Source organism: Nelumbo nucifera, chromosome 5 (assembly GCF_055504915.1).
Source record: "Nelumbo nucifera cultivar China Antique chromosome 5, China Antique-T2T, whole genome shotgun sequence".
Lineage (NCBI taxonomy): Eukaryota > Viridiplantae > Streptophyta > Magnoliopsida > Proteales > Nelumbonaceae > Nelumbo > Nelumbo nucifera.
Genome location: NC_142653.1, coordinates 71162683 through 71184817, shown reverse-complemented (window position 1 = coordinate 71184817; position 22135 = coordinate 71162683). Strand labels below are relative to the sequence as shown.

Genomic DNA, 22135 nt, shown 5'->3' with positions numbered 1-22135 from the left:
GTGGGCAGATGCAAGATTAGCCCATCAGGTATTATCCTCAATGGTCTTACACTTAACCTCTCAGCCCATAATGATCAAACACTACCCGACAAGGGAGGACCTCTCCCTCGACTACAAGGAACAGTGTTGCACTCTCTGCTTACATGGATCCCGGGAATTAAAACCTTTTGCAAATCATTTCGAAACCATAACATATATATATATATATATCTTTATATAGTTTGCAAAACAAAATCTCAACAATTGAAATCGGCTGCCGGCAGTCTTGGTTTCCATCAGAGAGAGTGCATCCCCGATCATTACCTTTGTCCGACAAAGGGGCTGATCCTATCACTATGATCACCCACTCAGATGAATTCTCGGATTGTCCCAACATACCCAGGTTTTGACCCCCGCTAAGGATCTCACTGAATGGTACATCAAAGACAGCCCAATCCGACACCTAGTGTAGTATCATAATCGAGTCTAATGGTCAGGTGTTACTTTCCAGTTTTGCCCATCTATCTCCAAGGTCCAGGGCAATACTGGAAATCTGGTCCGGTTCAAAGGTTCTATTAATCCTACACTGCATGTGCTTCGGGTCTCACCCTGGTAGCTAAGACAAGCCACCCCAACAGTTGGTAGCACACCAGTGTCAGCCTTGGCAGGATAAATCTCCCCAGAGTTACCCAATGGCTGTGAACATTCTAAACTAACACAAGTCTCATTAAGTGTCCAGTTTAAGGGTATTACACAGAAACACACCACAGGAACATGAATCAAATGTGTATTTTATTCATTTACAATAAATTCATAATGTACATATTTTTGATTGAAGCTAAGGGCATACAACTGTCTAACAGTGGATGCAGTAGGGGAAACCTGGGACAATCGGGGATCAGGGGTGTTTTTAGAGATGAAAATGGGGTCATCTCTGCTATGTTCTCAGGCCCAATTGGAGTGGGTGACTCCCTTAGAGCTGAGATATGTGCAGTTATGGAAGGAGCCCGAAAAGCCAAGGAATTGAACATCAAGAAACTTATAATTGAAGGGGATTCAGAGGTGGTGATAGGGTGGCTGACTAAAGATCAAAATGATTTATGGAAGTATAATAATGAGAAGAGGAAATTCAAATGGATGGTGCGGGAGATGGAAGTTAAGACATGTTGGATTAGAAGATCAGCTAATTCCCTAGCTGACGGTTTAGCAAAACAAGGGGCAGAAAGGGATTCTTTGTTTTGGGCTAAGCTGTAACGTTAGTGTATTTGTATCTTTGTTTTTTCTTTTTTCATTTCTTGAAGTTCTTTGTGACTCTTGGAAGATAAGTGTGTTTGTCTTCCACTTGTAAATTTTCTACTGATGAATTGATGGAAGTGTTATTGATCAAAAAAAGGGCAGCTTCTGGAGAAGTTTTCCTTCCTTTTATTGTCTCAGAGCAACAATTAGTAGATGTTCTAACCAAGGGTGTCCCCAAGGCAAAGTTACAACATTGTGTAAGCAAGTTGGGCATGATTGATATCTTTGCTCAGCTTGAGGGAGAGTGTAAAGATAATGGTTCGAATGGGCCTTAGTCTCTTTGTTTTTATTTAAGTTATGTTTATGACTTGTGTTAGTAGTTTGTGCCCTACTAAAGGCACTCGTCTTTAGCGATGGATGCCCTACTAAGGGCACTCATGTAATTGTCCTTATTTTTTACAACAAAAGAATAAAAGAGATCATTGGGGGCTCAAGAGAGGTTTTGAATTACTCTCTTCTTCCTTTTCTTCTATCTTCTTCCTCCATCACTTCTCTCTCTTCAATCTCGTTCTTTTCTCCTGTTTCTTTTCTTTTAATTCAGATTGTTGCAGGTGTGATTTACAACTTAGTGGAAGTGTTCTATTGGGTCAATTCATTTATCTTCTCTATTATCATTATTTTCTTGTTTTTTTTTTGCTTCCTAAACCTTTGAGGTCATCCATGAAAAATCCCAATGTTCATCCTTTGTATGATCTTTTGACCATAGTGTTCACATTCAACTTTTTTTTTGTGAAAAGAATGCAAAATAACAAAGAAAAACATGAACAAGAGAATAACATAGACTTACGTAATTACATGGTTTGGCATATTGAGCCTACATCCATGGAGGATATTGAGAAAATTTTCACTATTTCTCGATCAATTTTACAACCCTAGTAAGAATACTTGTATTATTTATACCATCGAATTAGGACTTTTTTCAATACCCTAATCCACTAATAATTAAAATTAAAATATTCCCAAAATACCCATCCTCCCCAATAGACCCCTGATAGGCCCTCAACTACCCATTCGGGCCCATGCCAGGAGACCCAGGCCCAAGACACTCAGTGACCAGGCCCTGCACGAGAGAAGCACCTGATCACCCATGTGCAACCTCCACTGAGGTTCGTTTACATGAGGAGGCCACATCCCTCCAGTTAGCTATCAGTCGCAGTCGAATCCATGTGCAGGAGAGATTGAGGAGAGAGTATAGATAATTGTAAACCCCATCTATTCGGCAAGTAAGAAAAACCCTACTATTCTCCTCTTCTCCTTCTTCCTTTCTTCTTCTACTCCGTTTCAGGAGGGTGAGCTCCCTTGAACCAGCTCAAAGTTTCAGAATTCAAAGTGGGTCTATCAACCCCCTTAATACTAATGTTGTTTTCTCATCCTTCTTAATACAAGGCATTCTGCCCTCAAACTTCTAACTATTTCCTTTCTGATTTTCTGCTTTTCAAACACCTTTTGATGTAACTAGGGCCGACTGAACTACTTTGGACCTACATAGCTATCTTCTAGCTCTCTTCACATTAGACTTGTGCATAAACTCGGCTTAGCAAAGATGAGCTCATCACTACTAAGAACTTGGACCCATACATCTCATTTTCCAAATTTATCCACACAAGAAACTCAAAGATGTAATTCTATTGGTTTGGATTCTTGATGTTCTTATCATCTTCCTTATATTCAGGCTTAAACATTTGATATGGTCCATATCTTCCGATATACCACATATAATAGAGTAATATCCCACCAATGACTCCCCCTGTCATAGACCATTGATCTCTTGCTTCAAGTGATATATACTGTAAATGTTATTCTAGGAGCATATACAGGCTATTCATCAGACACCTCCTTTGCTATCCTTAGGAATAAAAACATGTATTCAAGATCTTTTATAAGAAATAAAATTTTACCAAACTTCTAATTCATGAAATTATAAAATTGTACAATTATATAATGGATATCATTGTCCATATTCCATTCTTTAAGCAATTCTAGGCAACACGTGTGTAATCAGACTTTCTTTCTCATTTTATTGTGAGAATTGACAATGCATAGGTAAAATTCTTACCTGTATACTTCACATGATTGCAGGCAAAACACTGGGATTCTTTCTACAAGTTTTACAGGAATACAACTGATAACAAGTTTCGTCACTCTCTTTACAACTTATTGATATCATTTTAGTTATTTTGTTCCTTTACAATTAATACTGCTATTTCCCTTTTTTGTTTGTGTAATTTCATTCTTCAATAATTCTCATCCCTCATCTATTTTATGCTGCTAGGTGTCTTCACGTTTTAAGTACTTCAGGACTGAAGTAAATTTCTTCAGCTGCACTTTGTCCTGTGTTTTACTAAGTATAGGCTATTGTGATCTATTATTCTTTATTGTAAAACACACATATATTCTGTCTCATAGATCAGCTTAAGATTCTTTTCTTTGATATATTTCAGTAGTAAAAAATATTAAGAAACAACGAAAGAATGTGAGAGAAGGTGGATGCAAATGAGAATAGCAAGGAGGAGAAGTGAGAAGTGAGAAAAGATGGGAGAAACACAATCAGTTCATGGGATTCTAGAGAATCCCAACTTATCTTTTATATTTTAGTATAATGTAAAGGAAATTTACATCTATGCCCTTAATAGGGCGGCAGCAATAAAGAAATGAAAATAAAGACTCATTAGGCCCAATATTATACATAAAAGCCCACCAAAAATCTAGCATCCCCGACTTTCCAAGAGTAGAATGTAGCTTTAAATGAGGAACTCCTTTAGTGAATACATATGCCAACTTCTGATTTGTCTTCACATAAGGAAGGCGCACTTCTCTAGACAACACTCTTTTCCTCACAAAATGCTGATCAACCTCAATATGTTTAGTGCAGTCAAGCTGAACAGGATTATGGACAATATTTGTTATTGCCTTGTTGTCATAGTACAAAATTAGGAGTTTCTCCCATTGGATCTTTACTTGGCTTTTGCATTGGAACAAGCAACAACCAACTACTTACTCTTCTAGGAAAGTAACTTCCCTCCTACAAAGGCATGGGTACTAGAAGTAGGACTCTTGTCATCAAGGGAGCGTGTCCTGTCCAGTCTGTATTAGTGTATCTATCTATCTATCTATCTATCTATCTATCTATCTATCTATCTATCTATCTATCTATATAAAGTGTGTAAATGGACAATGTTGTGCATACAAGAATGATAAAATACAAAGTGTACAAAGGTAGTGTACAACAGAGAATTATAAGAGAGGTAAAATTACAATGGGCAAATTTCTTAAACTACCCTTATGGTTTAGCTAATTGACTAACTCTACCCTTACTGTTTACATATTGTCTTAAAGTACCCTTAAGTTTTCTGATAATTGACATCACCGTTAAGTGCTAACGGAAAAATACGAAATGCCAAATTTACCCTCTACTCTTCTTCAAATTTTCAAAATAAAACCAACTGACAAAAAATTTGAAGAACTTTAATCTTTTCCCCTTTCGTCCTCTATGTAACTCGTCTCTCTCACTCCCTCTTCTTTTTTCTTCCCCCTCACCATTGTTGCTGCCACCATTACCAGAAAAGGGGCTGAAAACCGCAACAGCAAATGTGAGACGAGTTCAGAAGTGGTAGAGTTCTATCACTCCCTGATGCGAAGAGATTCAAGGAGGGAATTTGGTGCCGGCCTCTCTGATGTTCCGGCGGAAGCGAACGCGTTGAACGTGATTGGCGAAATCAAGAACCGGTTCGCTAGATTGCTTGCTGTAAGTTCTTGTACCATTCTGTTCCGTGTTGTCAGTTTCAAAATTACAAAATTTTCACTGAGAGCATCAGCATGTAAGCCATCAGGTGAAGACTCTGCAACTGTCTGAAGTGCCTTGTGTTGACCTTTCCTAGGGGATCGAGTAGGGCATTTAATGATAATATGCCCATGTTGTTTGCAGTAGGTACAGAAGTTCTTTTTCTTTCAGTTAGAGGCTGCATGCCCAGGTGGATGTGGGCTGGAGATGCAAAAAAGACCAGTCAAGGAGAACCCAACTCATGCCAAGTGGATTCAAGAAAACTATTTGGTGATGACTTGGCTGTGTAATTCCATGTAGCCCCACATTAGCAGAAATTATTTATGGGAGAAAATAACTAAGGAAATATGGGAGAATATGAAAGAGACTTTCAGCCTCTTAATGTTGCTAGGGCTTGTGAGTTGAAGAGTGAAATAAACAATTAAACAGGGGGAGAAACCTTATCTGTCACTCTACACTGAAGTCTTTATGGCATGAAGTTGATCACTTGGAGACAATTGAGTGGGAAAGCTACAAGGATGCAACAACATATAGGAAGTTGGTGGAGACAAATAGGGTGTTTGAATTTCTTGCTTGTTTGAATTCAGATTATGATATTGTGTGTTAAATTATAGTGTTTGTGCAGGGTCTTTTTAGACTTTTCCCTCTTGTATTTATGGTTCTTGTTGTATCTTTGTGTCACATAATCAGGGGTAATTGAGTAATTTTCACCTTTTATGAATAAAAGTTATAAGGGCAGCAGTTGGGTTCTCGATACTGATAGACTTCAGCCCTATTCATTTCTAATCTTCTTCTCTTCATTTCTTCTTTCTCAACTGAATCTGTCTCCTAGATTTCTACTAGGACTTATTTAATTAATAAATCATAGATTAAGTCACATGGTATCAGAGCCAGGTGATCGACCTACTCAACTTGCTCTGTGAAGGACGTCTCAACCAGGTTCGACTAAAAGTTTCCACTCATATACGGTGAAGGGAAGAGAAAGAATCAAAAAATGACTGATCGCCCAGGGGTATAGGAGGCTTCCATGCCTCAAATTGCATTTTTTGTTGTGTTGTTGATGGTTTTCTAGACTCCCTCTATTTGGCAGTTTGAAGAGGGACTGTGTACATGGTACGTGTAGGTTGTTTTTTGGTCTGTGAATGGTGGGATAAAGCAACATGGTGATTTGTTTTTTGTTTTTCAATTGATGTGGTGAGGTTGGACAGTTTTTAGAGGTATTATAGCTAGGTTGTTGGTGTTCCCAAGAGTGTTTCAGAATTGGCTGAATGCTTTTTGGTCTTGGAAGGTGTTAGCTAGTGGGTGTGAATTGCTGAAGTAGTTTACCTGTGATCTATGGCAGCTTCTGGAAGTGAAACTAAAACAAGTGTGACTGTACAACCAGATTTCATGGCTGCCCAGATGACTTCAATCAAACTCAGTGGTACAAATTATGTACCATGGGAAAAATCAGTCGAAGTAAATTTGACAGCTAGAGGTAAACTAAAATATATTAAAGAGAATAAGCCAGATCTAGGGGCTGCGGGGTATAATGATTGGATCCAAGAGAACGCATAGATCATGACATATCTTTGGAACAGTATAAAACCTCATATTAGTATGAATTTGATGTTCTTTGACACAGAAATTTGGGAACACGCCAAACAATTGTACTCCAGACAGAATAATGTGACTAGGATTTATCAACTATACCAAGAATATTTTCAGTTACAACAAGGTGATAGGAGTGTTGAGGAGTATTATGCCAGTTTAAAGTGTTTGCGCAGTGAGTTGGATTCCTATCAGTCCCTTTCAATTGATCTCGAGGTGCAACAACAACAAAGAGATCAGTTGGATGTGGCAAGATTTCTTTCTGGTTGAGGTTTGAATTTCAGCCAGTATGTGCTCAAATTTTAAGTAGCAGTGATATACCCCCCTTATCATAAGTTTTTTCTAGAGTTAGAAGGGTTACTAGCCTACATATAGATAACTCTTCAGTACTATAGAAGTTAGCCCTAGCCGCAACCAAAGGTGGTAGAGGTGGCTCACGTGGTAGAAGTGGCTATCCTAGAGGAGGTAACTATGGAGTGAGAGGTGGTTGTGGTAATAGTAGAGATGGGAGTATTAGAGGCCATGGTGTTGGTGTTGGTGGTTGGGGAATGGTTAGAGAGTGCGGTTATTGTGGACAGGAAGGACATACGGTGAGTTTCTGTTATGATTTGTGTTTTCAGCCAATGTAATAGAAGAAGAAGAGAGGAGAAGAACAAGAGAAAGAAGTTGAAAGAGACTAAAGCCTAGGCTGGCAGCGCCAGCTGTTATATTTATACTAGGGCGACCGTACAACTTAAAAGGGAAAAAAAAGACAAAAGTGCTCTTGTGGCACACATCTAATATTACATCACTCCCCCTCAAGTTGGGGCATAGATGTCAATCATCCCCAACTTGTTACATAAATCATAATGCCACAAGGAATTGTATCCCTTAGTAAAACATCTGCAAGTTGTTCTTTCGAGCTGATGTAAGGGGTACAAACTTCTCCATTCTCCCTGATAAAATGCTTGTCAACTAAAATATGTTAGGTTCTATCATGGAGAACTAGATTTGCAGCAATGTTGATAGCTGCCTTGTTATCACAATAGAGTGACATGGCCCTATATTCTGCCTCTGCACTGGACTGGGCAACCAGACTCTATTCCTTACTCCTCCAAGTAACAAGATTTCCTCCTACAAAGGTGTAGTAATCACTGGTGGATTTCTTGTCATCTATAGAACCAGCCCAATCAGCATCAGTGTAAACCTCAACTCTCATGTAACCATGCTTCTTGAACAATAGGCATGTCCTTGGGAATTCTTTAGATATCTCAGTACCCTGTTTGCTGCTTCTTGGTGTACTGCCTTCGGAGCATGCATAAACTGACTAAGGACCCCCACAACATATGCTATGTCGGGCCTAGTTGTAGATATGTAGAGAAGTCTACCCATAAGTCTTTAGTACTATTTTGGATCCTCCAAGAGTACACCACTACAATCCCCAAGTCTGTGATTCACATCTATAGGAGTGTCAATAGGTTTGGCCCCAAGTTTTCCTATATCTTTTAGGAGATCTAGGGTGTACTTCCGTTGAGAGATGAAGATACCTTGTTGAGAGCGGACCACTTCAATTCCAAGGAAGTAATGCAATGGTTCTAGATCTTCACTTCAAACTGTGTAGCTATGAACTTCTTTAACCTCTGTATCTCTGAAACTCAGTCACCAATAATGACAATATCATCCACATAATCAATCAGGGCTGTTGTTTTCCCTTGTTCCTTCTTTACAAAGGTTGAATCATGTATACTTCCTCCTTCAAATCCCCATTCAAGAAGGCATTTTTAATGTCCAACTAATGAAGCTCCCAATCAAGGTTTGCTGCTAGAGAGATGACCCAGATAGAATTCATTTTTACCACAGGAACAAAAGTCTCAGCATAATCAACCCCATATACCTTCGTAAAGCCCTTTGCTACCAATCTTGCCTTGTATCTCCCAACAATGCCGTCTGCCTTGTGTTTCACAGAGAACACCCATTTGCACCCTACAGGTTCCTTTCCTTCAGGAAGGTCCACCAACTCCCATGGGCCATTTTTGTGTAGGGCATTGATTTCTTCCTTCGTAGCCTCTGTCCATTTAGGAGCAAGAAGAGCCTCTGCAACACTTTTAGGGAGAAGGGGACAGGGACATTATCAATTGCAGATTGGAAAGCACGAAATGAGGGTGCGACATTTTCATAGGATAAGAAATGAGCCATGGGGTGGTGTGTGGTGCATGATCTAACCCCCTTCCTTTTTGCAATAGGAAGGTCCAAATCACAATTTGAAGTGTAAATATCAATGGGTGAGGACATTGATTTAGCTCCTAGCAGTTTGATGGCATTGGTTGCATAGTTTTAGGTTGCCCCTTGGCTATTGAACTTTGTTGGCCTTGACTTCTTTAATGTTGTCTCCGAAAGACACGAAATGGGGGAGAGTCAAGAGGGTCAGGACATCACCATGTAATTATCCTATACCCACCGAAAGGATTTTGTATCAGAATTCTTCTCCCCAATGATGTACCCCAGTTTCCGACGAGCACCAATGGCCATCTTGCCTGATTGTGCCTATTCTAAGTAATTTATAGTTATACCATTCCATTTTACCGTAGTAATAATTCCAGACCCAAAAGTATCACTAGTACCTCCTACACCCAGACCCATGTCACCAATGGCCATTTTGGTTGATTATGCCTACTCTAAGTAATTTGTACCATCCAATTTTACTGTAGTAATAAATCCAGACCCAAAACTATCATTAGTACCTCATTCACCCAGACCCATGTCACGGTCAAGGTTTAAAATGTCGATGTTGATGGGAATGTCGCTTACCCAAATATAGGACAAATGTCAGTAATGTCGGAAATGTTGGATGTAAATATTGTAAAAATTATAGATATTGTGCAAATATTATGAAATATGTGGAAATATGCAATGATATTCTGTAAAATGATAAAATAAACATTAATACACCTTTCTAGACTATTATCTTCCATGATGCATATCTTTTTGTTCTAATAAATAATTAGAATTAAATCATAAACAATATAAACCATTTAATATTTTTCTTATTAAGAAAATTATTTTATTTTATTCTAATAAGTAATTAGTTTAAGTAATATTTTTATTGTTATATAAAATATCTCACTATTTTTGGTTTTTATGAATTTTTTATCTCAAATATAAACTTTCTTATTATTATTTCATTTTTTTTTTACTTTTATAATGAGGGTATACAATATCACTATATAAACTATTTATTAAATCATATAAATTAGACAAACCATTTAATGTTTTATTATTATAAAAACATTTTATTCATGCATTTTATTTTATTTTAATAAGTAATTAGTTTAATCATTTGTTTTTATGAATATTTTATATTTTATCTTAAATATTAATTTTCTTATTATTTATTCAGTTTTTGTTGGCTTTTATAATGAGGGTCTACAATATTACTATAGACATTCATATACTTGTACTAAGACTATAAGAATATATTAAAGATTATTTTTATAAGTTTTCTATTAGGAGGTCTATAGTATTACAATAGACCCTATTGCACTATAACATACTTGTAATTATGTTTTAAAGATTCCATTTAAAGGCTTGCTTTTGTGATGGTCTATAGACTTAAATAGACCTTCATATACTGTGGCATGTCTTTTATAAGATAAACTTAAAACATTTGGGCTTAAGGGTTCATTAGTCATTCGAACCCTCAACCTGAAATTTCAAAGACTCTACAAAGATGCAAAGACGCAGTGTGACTGTGTGAGGATTTTAGGAATCCGTAGATGAAGAAGAGATAGAAAAGGAAGATGAAGACAAGCATTCTCCTTGTAGAGAAGATGGGTCGAATGGCCCATAGGCAGTTTATCTTTTTTTTATCTTTTATGTTCTTTGCTGTAATGGGCCTTAATTTGGGCTTTATTCTTTCTTATGTTATGTTTTTTAATTTTCTGCCCAACTAGGGGCCTTTTTGTAAATTACTAAAGTTTAACTTAATGAAATAGAATTAAGGGAGTAAGAGAGGAGGTTATGTTTGAAAAGATCACTCTCTGAACCCTAGTTGCCGCCACCTTCTTCTTCTTCTTCTCTCTTCTTGAAACCTGATTTTTGCTACTTTCTTTTGATTTTCTACAACTTTTTAAACAGTTCTTTCTTTACAAAAGGCTGTTTTTCTTCGTGGTATCAGAGCAGGCTCGACTTTACCCTCTTTTCACTCATTTGTTCCCATACACAGTGTGTATGGAGAACTGAATCGTATGAATAGTTAAAGAAACCTATTTTAGCCCAGTTGTCAGTGGTTTTTGGAGAGAAGGGGACTGGTTTTGTTGTCCTCCTAACAGATTCAAGTGTGTTGCCCGAAACCCTAATTTTATGGAGAAATCTGATTGCGGGACCCACAGGGAGTTTGACTTGGGCGCTCAGTGACTGAAGGTCTTCTCATCCTTCATCTTGAAGATCGAATAAAGTGGATTGGTGTTCCGTGAAGTCTACAAGGAGCGGCTAAGTTTTCTCTATTTCTCCTGGCTTCCGAGTGTGATGCAGGGTACGGCTGCATAGAGGTTGGCTCACAACATAGTTTTTGTTCAGTCTTCATTTGTTGTTATTTGAAGTTGTTAGAAGTTATTTTCGAAGTATTTAAGAAGATGAACCCTTAAGAAGTTAAAAACAAGCATGTTGCTGAATCCGGATAGGTTCTGGGAGCCTCTGTAGACAGACTCCCTACTGGCTGTGACCACAGTCAAGTTGGATGGAACTAATTATCTAGCTTGGTCACAATCAGTAAAATTTCATATCTACAGTAGAGGCAAATGGAGTTTTATCTCCGGGAGCAAGAAGGCTCCTTCGGAAGATGATCCATCATATGAAAAATGGATGCAAGAAAATTATACTGTTATTGGATGGCTTGTGAACTCAATGCAACCACAGATTAGTCAGCACTATTTGTGGATGAATTCAGCAAAGGAAATTTAGGATAGTGTTGCTGAAACCTATTCCTAGAAATTAAATGTGGCCAGGGTTTATAAGCTGAGAAGTGATGTGAAGAGTTTGAGACAGGGGGAGAAACCATTTGCTGTGTATTTCTCAATACTGAAGTCTTTATGGCAACAAATTGATTTGATAGAAGCTGTAGCCTAGGACACCACTAATGATGTTGAGACCTACATGAAACTTGTTGAGAGAAACAGGGTGTTTGAGTTTTTGACAGGGCTGAATCTAGAATATGACATCACAAAGCAAAATATTTTATCCAAGGATAGTGTTTCACTATCTCAAGTCTATGCCTTGGTAAGTAGTGAAGAAAGCAAGAGACTTGTCCAAGTCCAAGGGGCTGGTCTAAATGATCACTCTGCTAATATGGGAGTGAAACAGAAGGGAGTTGCAGGGACTCCAAGTAGCTCAAGGAAGAAAAAAATTATTTGTGAGTACTGTAAGAAGCCAAAACACACTAAAGACAAGTTTTGAAAATTGCATGGGTGGCTACAAATATTTTATCTTGTTCATTAATGACTTTTCTCGGTTCACTTGGATATTTTTGATGAAGTCCCGTGATGAAGTTCCCGGACTTGTGAGGCAATTCCATGAATTTGTCCTAACCCAATTTGATACCAGAATTAAAATTTTCAGATCCGACAATGCAAAAGAATATTTTGAGAAAAACCTGACCTACTATCTCACTGATTTAGGGTTATTCACTAAAGCTCTTGTGTTAGGACCCTAGAATAGAATGAAATTGCTGAAAGAAAAAATAGGCATGTTGTTGAAGTTGCAAGAAATATTCTATTTGCCTCACGTGTCCCTACAAAATTTTGGGGTGATGCTGTTCTCACTACAACCTACCTAATCAACCGTATGCCATCCAGGGTTTTGGGGTTTAAGTCTCCCTTCAGTCTTCTTCATCCGGGCAAGGATCTTTTTCCTATTCATTTTCGTGTCTTTGGCTGCACTTGTTATGTACACATCCCAAGTGTCCAGAGACATAAATTTGAACCAAAAGCCCACAAGTGTATCTTCCTTGGTTATTCCCCCACACAAAAGGGTTACTGTTGTTTTGATCCGAAGACTGTCACTTGGTATGTCCCCATGGATGTCACCTTTGATGAGCTCTCTTCCTTTTATGATTCTTCTTAGGAGAGGCATTGTCCAAAGGGGGAGAATTTATCATAGTTGTTTGCTCTTCCCCTTCCTGTCCCAGTTGAGTCTTCTGTTGAGACTCCTCCTCCTTCAAATGAGTCAAGGGAGGATCAGTCATTTCATTCTCATTCCAGTGTTCCTATCCCTCCTTTACCTCCTCGTCCTCTTTTTAATCCCAAGTTGTATCAACGACAGAGAACCAAAAACGAGAAGATTGTTTCCCCTACAACACATGAGCCTCCTGCACTTCCAGTCACAAAAGAGACAACAGGTACTAATATAGCCCCTTTGGAGTCATCCTTCCCAGACCTTGATATCCCTATTGCCATTAGGAAAGGAAAAAGGAAGTGTACTACACATTGCATTTCTAAACACCTTTCTTGTAGTTTGCTCTCTCCCTCATATTTTGCCTACTTTTCTTCTATTGCTTCTAACCCAATTCCCAGGTTTGTGTCAGAAGCTCTTACTATTCCAGAATGGAGGGATGCTATGAGAACAGAAATTGATGCCCTGCACAAGAATGACACTTGGGAAGTGGTTGATTTGCCTGAAGGGAAGGATCCAGTAGGCTGTAAGTGGGTTTTTACTATTAAATATCATGTTGATGGCACCATTGAAAGGTACAAGGCTAGGTTGGTTGCTAAAGGTTATACACAGACATATGGGATTGATTATCTGGAGACCATTGCTCCTGTTGCCAAGATGACTTTTGTGAGAGTTCTTCTATCTTTGGCTGCACACTCAGACTGGCCACTTTATCAGCTAGATGTAAAGAATGCATTTTTGAATTGAGAGTTACATGAGGAGGTCTATATGTCTCTTCCTCCAGGGATGTATGAAACAAATATGAAAGGGAAGGTCTGCAGGCTGAAGAAATCTCTTTATAGACTTAAACAGTGCCCCAGAGCATGGTTTGAAAGGTTTAGGGCTGCCCTTGTTAGCTTTGGCTATGTACAGACACAGTCTGATCATACCCTCTTTGTGAAGAGGAGAGGATCCTTGGATTTACTTGATTGTGTATGTTGATGATATTGTTGTGACTGGTAATGATGTATCAGGGATTAATGATCTCAAATTCTTTCTTCATATAGAGTTTGAGATCAAAGATCTGGGGAAATTGAGATACTTTCTTGGCATAGAAGTTGCTAGATACAATGATGAAATCCTTATCTCTCAGAGAAAGTATGTACTTGATTTGCTCTCTGAAACAGGGAAGATGGGTGTTAGATTAGTTGCTACTCCTATTGATATGAGTCATAAACTCTCTGCTTCAGATGGAATATTGTTGAAAGATAAGGGAGTCTTCCAGAGACTACTTGGAAAACTTCTCTATCTATGCATGACTTGTTCAGACATTGCATATGTTGTCAGTTGCATTAGTCAGTTCATGCATGCTCCTAAGGATACTCACATGGCAGCAGCTGAGAGGATTCTGTGTTATTTAAAGGGTTCCCCTGGAAAGGGAATTCTATTTGCTAAGCATGGCCACATGAAACTTGAAGCCTACACAAATGCTGATTGGGCCGGAAACATTGATGACAGAAGATCTACCTCTGGGTACTGTAGCTTAGTGGCAGGTAATATTGTCTCTTGGAGAAGCAAGAAATAATCAATTGTTGTCCGATCTTCAGCCGAAGCTAAATACAGAGCCATGGCTCATGGAGTTTCTAAACTACTATGGCTTAGATCCTTGATGGAGGAACTGGGTATTGAGCATGATAAGCCAATGATGTTATACTATGATAATCAGGCTGACATCAACATTGCTCACAATCCAATAAACATAATAGAACTAAACATTTTGAAATTGACAAACACTTCATTCGAGAAAGAGTAGCTTCTGGAGAGGTGTGTTTACATTTCATCACTTCTGAAGGACAGTTAGTTGATTTGTTCACCAAGGGCATTCCCAAGGCTAAACTTCAGCATGATACTAGCAAGCTTGGCATGATTGACATCTATGCTCAGCTTGAGGGGGAGTGTAGAGAAGATGGGCCGAATGGCCCATAGGCTGTTTTTCTTTTTTTATCTTTATGTTCTTTGATGTAATGGGCCTTAATCTGGGCTTTATTCTTTCTTATGTTATGTTTTTTAATTTTCTGCCCAACTAGGGGCCTCTCAGTAAATTACTAAAGTTTAACTTAATGAAATAGAATTGAGTAAGAGAGGAGGTTATGTTTGAAAATCTCACTCTCTGAACCCTAGTTGCCGCCACCTTCTTCTTCTTCTCTCTTCTTGAAACCAGATTCCTGCTACTATCTTTTGATTTTCTGCAACTTTTTAAACAGTCTTTTCTTTTCAAAAGGTTGTTTTTCTTTTCTCCTCAACTTCTCATCTTCTATTTTTTTTCCTTTTTTCCCCTTATTTTTCATGGTTATTCACTGTGAGAGGGAAATAGGGATAGTATTGCTTACCTGAATCAAGATGAGTCTTGAGATTGAGATGAGAGCAATTTCTTTTGGAGTTTTAGATGTCCAGTGCCCTAAGTCTTGTTCCAATAAGGTATTTCAGTGCAAGACCGAGGGTAGAAGCCACTCTTGTGCCTATTCGAGCATGAAGTTGTAGTTCTTCCAGCTTTAGATAAGTAAACTGAAAACTTCTTTTTTCCCATTTAATCTCTCTCTTTTTCTCTTTTTGTTTATGATGAAACTTGATCGTCTTCACTTTGAATGTATGTTTATTTGTCGACATTTGGATGAACTGTTTTGAAATATTGGTTTTTTTTTTTTGTTTTTTTAAACGGCATAGATGATATTTACCGAAATAGTCAAAATATCGACGGACATTTTATATTTTTTTAATTAAGTGAGAGTTCATGTCAGTATGTCTCGACACCAACATATGTCAGGTGACATTAGCGAAGTGTCGTGACATTTTAAACCATGGTTGCGGTGGACTTCTACTCAGTACTCCTATCAACAAACCCAGAGCAGAATATAGTTTTCTGGGGGTGAAGAATGGATGCTTAGACTCTACCCCAAGGGGCCCTTATATAGATAATGAAATTAGAGTATTTATAGAGAGGCCCTTGTAGGGCAATAGAAAATAATTACAAAAAGCCCTTGTAGGGTTGAAGAGAAAATAATAAAATATACATCAGTTAGATACAATACAATAGGAACTACGGTAATATGGCACATCAGTGTGTTTCTTCACACTCCCCCCCAAACTGATGCTGAGGCATGAGCATCAGTTTTGTTTACAAGAAATAAGTGTCTGGACCTCGTCATGGCCTTGGTGAAGATGTTAGCAACTTGCATATCGGAGGCAACATGAGGGAGAGAGATAGAGTTCGCAAGAAACAGGTTGCGGATAAAGTGGCAGTCCACCTCAGTATGCTTCATCCTTTCATGAAAGACGGGGTTAGAGGCGATCTTAATAGCACTAGTGTTGTTCGCATACAAAGGGTTGGGTGTAGGAGAGGAATGACCCAACTCCTTAAATAAAGATTGAAGCCAAACAACTCCACTACAAACAGATGAAATTGCCCTGTACTCTACTTCTCTAGAGGACTTGGAAACAATCTACTGTTTCTGTTGTTTCTTGCATTTCCATGATATTAGATAGTCACCCATGAAGACACACCACCCGGTTGTTGATTGGTGTGTGTCGAAGCATCTAGCTCAATCTGCATCAACATATGCCCTCAGTTGGATTGAAGAAGATGAAGAGAAGAAAAGACCCTATGATAAAGAGCCCCAAACATAGCAGATGATCCAATGTACTACAATCAAATGAGGTTAACGATGGTAGAAACAAACTAACAACTTGAACTGTATGTGAGATGTCAGGATGAGTCATGGTGAGATAAATGAGAGACCCCACAAGTTACCAATAGAGGGAGGCATCAGGAAGCAGGGAGCCTTGTGATTTGGACAATCTAACATTCAACTCCAAGGGAGTATCAACTTGTTTATTAAGGTTGGCTAACTTAACAAGGTCAAAGGCATACTTGTGTTGGCAAATAAAATATCCCCAAGAGCTCCGTTGAACTTCAAGTCCCAAGAAATAGTTAAGAGGGCCTAGATCTTCCATGTGAAAGGAACTGTGGAGAAGAGACTTGAGGTCCTGAATTCCTTCTATATCCAAGGTTTAAATTGTTGATGTCGATGGAAATGTCGCTTACCAAAATATAGGACATATGTTGGAAATGTCGAGGGGAAATATTGTAAAAATTAGAGACATTGTGGAAATATTATGAAATATGTGGAAATATGCAATGATATTTTGTAAAATGATAAAAGAAGCATTAATACATCTTTCTAGACTATTATCTTATTCCCAACCATTATATAAAGCTAAGAAACTAAGATCACTAACAAATTAGTAAATGACGATTTACTGATTTATTATGCATTTTTATTTTTTACGAGGTTATCTGATATTTTCTTTTCTTATTTTTAATTCTGATTTATTATAAATTCTAATATATTTATTTCACACTAGTAAATAGAAATACATTTATTCTGATTTTTTAAATATTAAAGTTATAATACATTATGTTTTATTATAAATTTAATAAACTGATTCTCCTTTTTGTAGTATTAAGATTATGATAAATTCTGATTTCTTATAAAAACTTAATGAATTTATTATGATTTTTAATACTAAACTTATAATAAATTATGATTTAGTATAAAATTTAATAAATTTATTCTGATTTTTTATATTAAATGTAGAATATGATTTATTATAAAATTTAATAAACATTTTCTGATTTTAATAAATATTTTAAAAAATACTAACTAGTTAATCTTTTATTACTTGAAAAATATTTTATGTTTTATATTATAAAATAATTAATTTATTCTTTTGTTTTTATATTTTGTTAATTCTTTTTTATAAATATTTTATTTGAAATATTAAATAGAAATTATTAATGGAATAATTTATATTAATATACTGTATTATAATAATTTAATATACTAATATATTATATTATTAATGTACATTAGTCGACATCCTATTGACATAATAGGAAAAACTGTCTTTTTTTGGTTATTTGGATCGATTTGTTCGACATTTCAGAAATATAGGAAATGTCGACCAAAATAATGTAATTTTTATATTACCATCCATTTTCATGTCGGTGAGCCTCGACATCGACATATGTCAGGCAACATTAGCGACATTTCGCGACATTTCGCGACATTTGAAACCATGTCTATATCATCTCCAATCAACAACATGTCAACAACATATAGTAGGAGAATGGTAAGGCCTTGGAGTCTTTTCCGAACAAAGAGAGAGTAGTCCGACGCACTCTGGCCATACCCAAGTTACACAACAACATCTCTGAGTTTTTCAAACCAAGCTCGAGGGGCTTGTTTTAGCCCATAAAGGGATTTCTTTAGCTGATAGACAAGGAAGGGATCACTACAGTACCCTTGAGGAGGTTTCATATATATTGTTTCCTTTAGATGCCCATGTAGAGGAGCATTGTTCACATCCAATTGAAAAAAAGTCCAAGAATGTGCAACAGAGAGGGCTAAAAGAATACAGACTGTAGTGATTTTGGCCATTAGAGCAAATGTCTCCTCATAGTCAATGCCATACTTCTACATATATCCCTTAACCACAAGCTTAGCTTTGTAGCGATCCAAAGACTCATCAGATTTTAGATGGAGTAGGCCCATTTGCTCCCAATAATAGAGCCATCTAAAGGTGTTGGGGCGAGGTCCCAGGTGTCATTCTCAAGCAAAGCTTGAATCTCTGCATCCATGGCATCTCACTACCGAGGGCTGCTACTGGCCTGCTGGGCAGAACGGGGAATATTTGTAGAGGACAAAGCAACAGAGAAGGATCTATGGTTTGAAGGAAAACCATAGCAATCAGGTGGTCTAGAGATACGAGTAGAACGACACAAAGGTACAGGAGGAACAACTGAGGAATCTAAAACTGGAGCGTTACTTATAGGGTTGCTTGTGATGGGCAAAGGATCCTGACTAGGAGGAAGAGGGGTTGGAGGCATAAGAGCTGGACCACGAACCTACTTGCAAGGGAAGATGAGAAGATCCTTCTCAGTAGTGGATGACAGAGTATCTTGTAATTCAAAATCATACAAAACTGAAACAGAGGGTGCAAATAACTTGGCAATTCTTGAAAAAAAAAAGGAGATATGCTCAAGAAATCACATTTTGAGAAATATGAATACGATGTGCAGAGGGATCACAACAAAGGAATCCCTTGTGTTTAGGGCTATATCCCATAAAAGCACGCATGACATATTGAGCTGAAAGCTTTGAACGTTAACGAGGGCGAAGATGAACAAAGCATAGACACCCAAAGACATGAAGATGGAAAAGATCTAAGGGGGGAGGGATCCAATCATCTTCTGATGAGGAGATATGTTAGCAAGAACATATAAAGAGATACAACTAATCAGATGCATTGTCATACTAGCGGCTTCTACCCAGAATGTAGGAGGTGCATGTGACTCTTGTAGAAGAGTCCTTACAACACTAAGAATGTGGCCATTCTTTCTTTTTGCCACACTATTCACTTTATTCTCCCCTTGAGTTTGATCATAAGGTTGTCACATTTGCTTGAAACTGAACTCGAACCATGGTATGGAACACTGAAAGTTGGAAAAACTTCTTATTTGTGTTTGAGAAAGTAGATCCAAGTGTACTTGGTACAATCATCAATGAACAACTCAAAATACTTGTATCCCATTCGAGAAACAACAGATGAAGTCCAAACATCATTATGTATAATTTCAAAAGGTGAAGTAGCATGTTCAGCTCGGTGAGTGAATGGTAAAATATGACTCTTACTCAGACAACAAGAAACACAAGATGTACCAAAAGATTTCATAGATGGAATTTTAGTTTTAATAAAACCATACTTAAACAAATATTTAAGTTTTTTAGAGTTTGGGTGACCCAAACATTTTTGGCACAAATCCCAGACGTAATTTCTCTTACTTGAAACAAGATTCAATGTAGAAGAGTTCAATTAAGCAGGCCCCAGTCATGTGATTTGTAGCACCATAATCAATTATTCAAACTTGAGAGGAAGAAGAGCAGTAAGTTGAGAACTCATCAAATAGGCTAATAGCAGAAAAGGCAGATGAGATAGCAGAGGATACCAGTTGTCGTATCTCTTCCTTATTCATGGAAGCAGAGGATTCTTCTTTAGCAGTAGAGGCATCAGGCACTTGTCCCTTAGACACCTGATAAGTTCGTGGTTGATTCTTCTTCATGGGACCCTTGGGTGGATGAATAGGGCAGTCTAGAATGATATGTCCATGTTGTTTGCAATGTCCATATCCCTTACCTTCATGGCATTGGGTTTTAGGAGGATCCTTTCCACCAGATTTCTTAATCCTACGTGCAATAAAAACAGTATCAGTCCCTGAATCAAAATGTTTCCCTTCTGTGTTTGTAGCAGTTAGGAATCTAGTTTCTTCCCTCAATAACTCTCCCATCACAGAGTCTAAATCTAGAAGAGTTCCTCTGCTCAAAATATTTGACCTAATTATTTCAGACTCAGGTCTTGGCATCATAAGAAATTGGTTCACCTTTTTATTTTCAAAATGCTTCTGCAAATACTTGACACACTCAATGGGATCAAAAGGTTCAGTATGAACTAGTTCATATTCAGCCCAGAGATCAATAAAGCTTGCATAGTATTCTTGTATCTTTTTGCCCCCTAGCAATAAGCAAAGATTTCATATTCAATCTGGTATTGCCATGACATATTATACTGTTGATAAACCTTTTTCAAATACGAATACATCTTATAGGCAGACCTCGGTCTTCTCATGGGAACACCAATGTGAGGCACAATGGAGCTCAAAATCCAGGAGACTAACTTTCCGTTGTCCAACTTCATTGTGTATAGACTTTACTATCAGCCTCATCAAGTTTACATACAGTCCCATTCAAGTAACCTTCAAGTCCCTTTCCCTCGACAAAGAAATTGAAATGGAACTTCCACATACTATAGTTAGTTCTGTCAAAATTTACAGGGAGAAAGTCTATCTTTTCAGCCATCTTAAATATGCAAAATCAACCCAGGAAAAGGATAGCAGCACTAATGTTCACTTAAATCAGCAATAAACTAGGAAATGAATCACCTCAGCCGAACACAGTATTTCTCAAAAAAAAAATATTAATATCAAATAGCAATGAAGTCTGATCCCAAAACAACACCAAACCAGAGCAACTTCAGCAAGGGTAAGTCACTCTATAGAGGAATCGAAATCTTCCAATAAACAACCCAAAACAGCACGAACTTAAGAGTTAGGACAGCACAAACTAGGATTCCAATGACTGATAATAGTTGATTTGAGACAATAGTGAGATACACCAACCTGAAATGAGAAGTTTTCCAGAGCTGCTTGAAGAGAAGACTTTATGTCTGTTGAAGTTCCTCAGTCTGAAGCATGAGAAAACAAGAAAATAAAAAAGGTTCAAGACTGCTGCTGTTGAGCGTGGAAGAAGCCAGACTGTTGAGATTCCTCAGTCTGCAGCTGTTCAAAACTGAACCATAAGGAGCCAAGCTGTTGCCGCCCTGGAGAAATCAGTACACAGGAGGAAAAAGGTTGCTGCCGCCCAGGAGAGAAGACCTGAACTCCTCCAAGACTTGTTAGTTCCCACTGATTTTCCGAGTGAAAAAGAACCCTAGTCTTGCTCTTATTTTCCAAGAAACCCTAGTCTTGCTCTGATACCAAGTAGAAAACTGCTGAATCAAAGAATCTGTAAAGAAAAGAGATGTTTCTTGAGGAAGAAGAGAAAGAGAAGAGAAGAGATTGAGAATGAAAGAGAGCTAATCAATTCTTGCCGCCCTCCTCACTAGTATTTATACTTTTAATTAAAAAAGGCTACAATGACTAATATGCCCCTATAGGGTGGCTAACACATAAAACTGCATAAATAACTTAAAAGAACCAGTCAAAAGGGACCCAACAAGTATGTTGTGGTCCCCACTTCCTATCTAACAAATAATAAACAAAAACAACTACTAAAACTGCACAAATCTGCCCAAAATCCTTAACACTGCTAGAAGTGATACAAGATGTTTTGGATGTGAAAGAGGTTCAATCTAGAAGGGGAAACACCTATCGACGATTCTCAGTGAAATGGTTGGGAAAATTAGCTATGGAGACCACTTGTGTCGAAGAAGAGTTGTAGAAGTGTTGGATCCAGCCACATATGCTGAGTGCATGAAGGTTTTCTCGCCAGAGTTAAGTTTCCAACCCGGGAAGGTTGATGCAGGAGCATGTGGGGCCCACATGTAACCCTTCTAGTAGTTGGGTTCCTAGGGGGGCCAAGTTAGCTATTCATCATTGTTTTCTTATTTTCTTGATTTATGTAACTTATATGGACTTTATAGTTGCTTGTTAGTATTTTAGTCTTGTATTTTTAAGTTATGTCATGTGAGTCA

At 37.7% G+C, this 22135-nt stretch overlaps 1 protein-coding gene across 4 annotated transcripts in view; it reads left to right on the top strand.

The window, feature by feature from the left end:
* Positions 1 to 22135, top strand: part of LOC104610180 (acyl-CoA) — a 110046-nt gene that overhangs the window by 60662 nt on the left and 27249 nt on the right. For all 4 annotated transcript variants that reach the window (XM_088887950.1, XM_088887951.1, XM_010276690.3 and 1 more), the window contains one exon: positions 3355 to 3407. In XM_088887950.1, coding sequence (XP_088744076.1) covers positions 3355 to 3407 — 53 coding nt within the window. The remainder of the gene's footprint in view (positions 1 to 3354; positions 3408 to 22135) is intronic.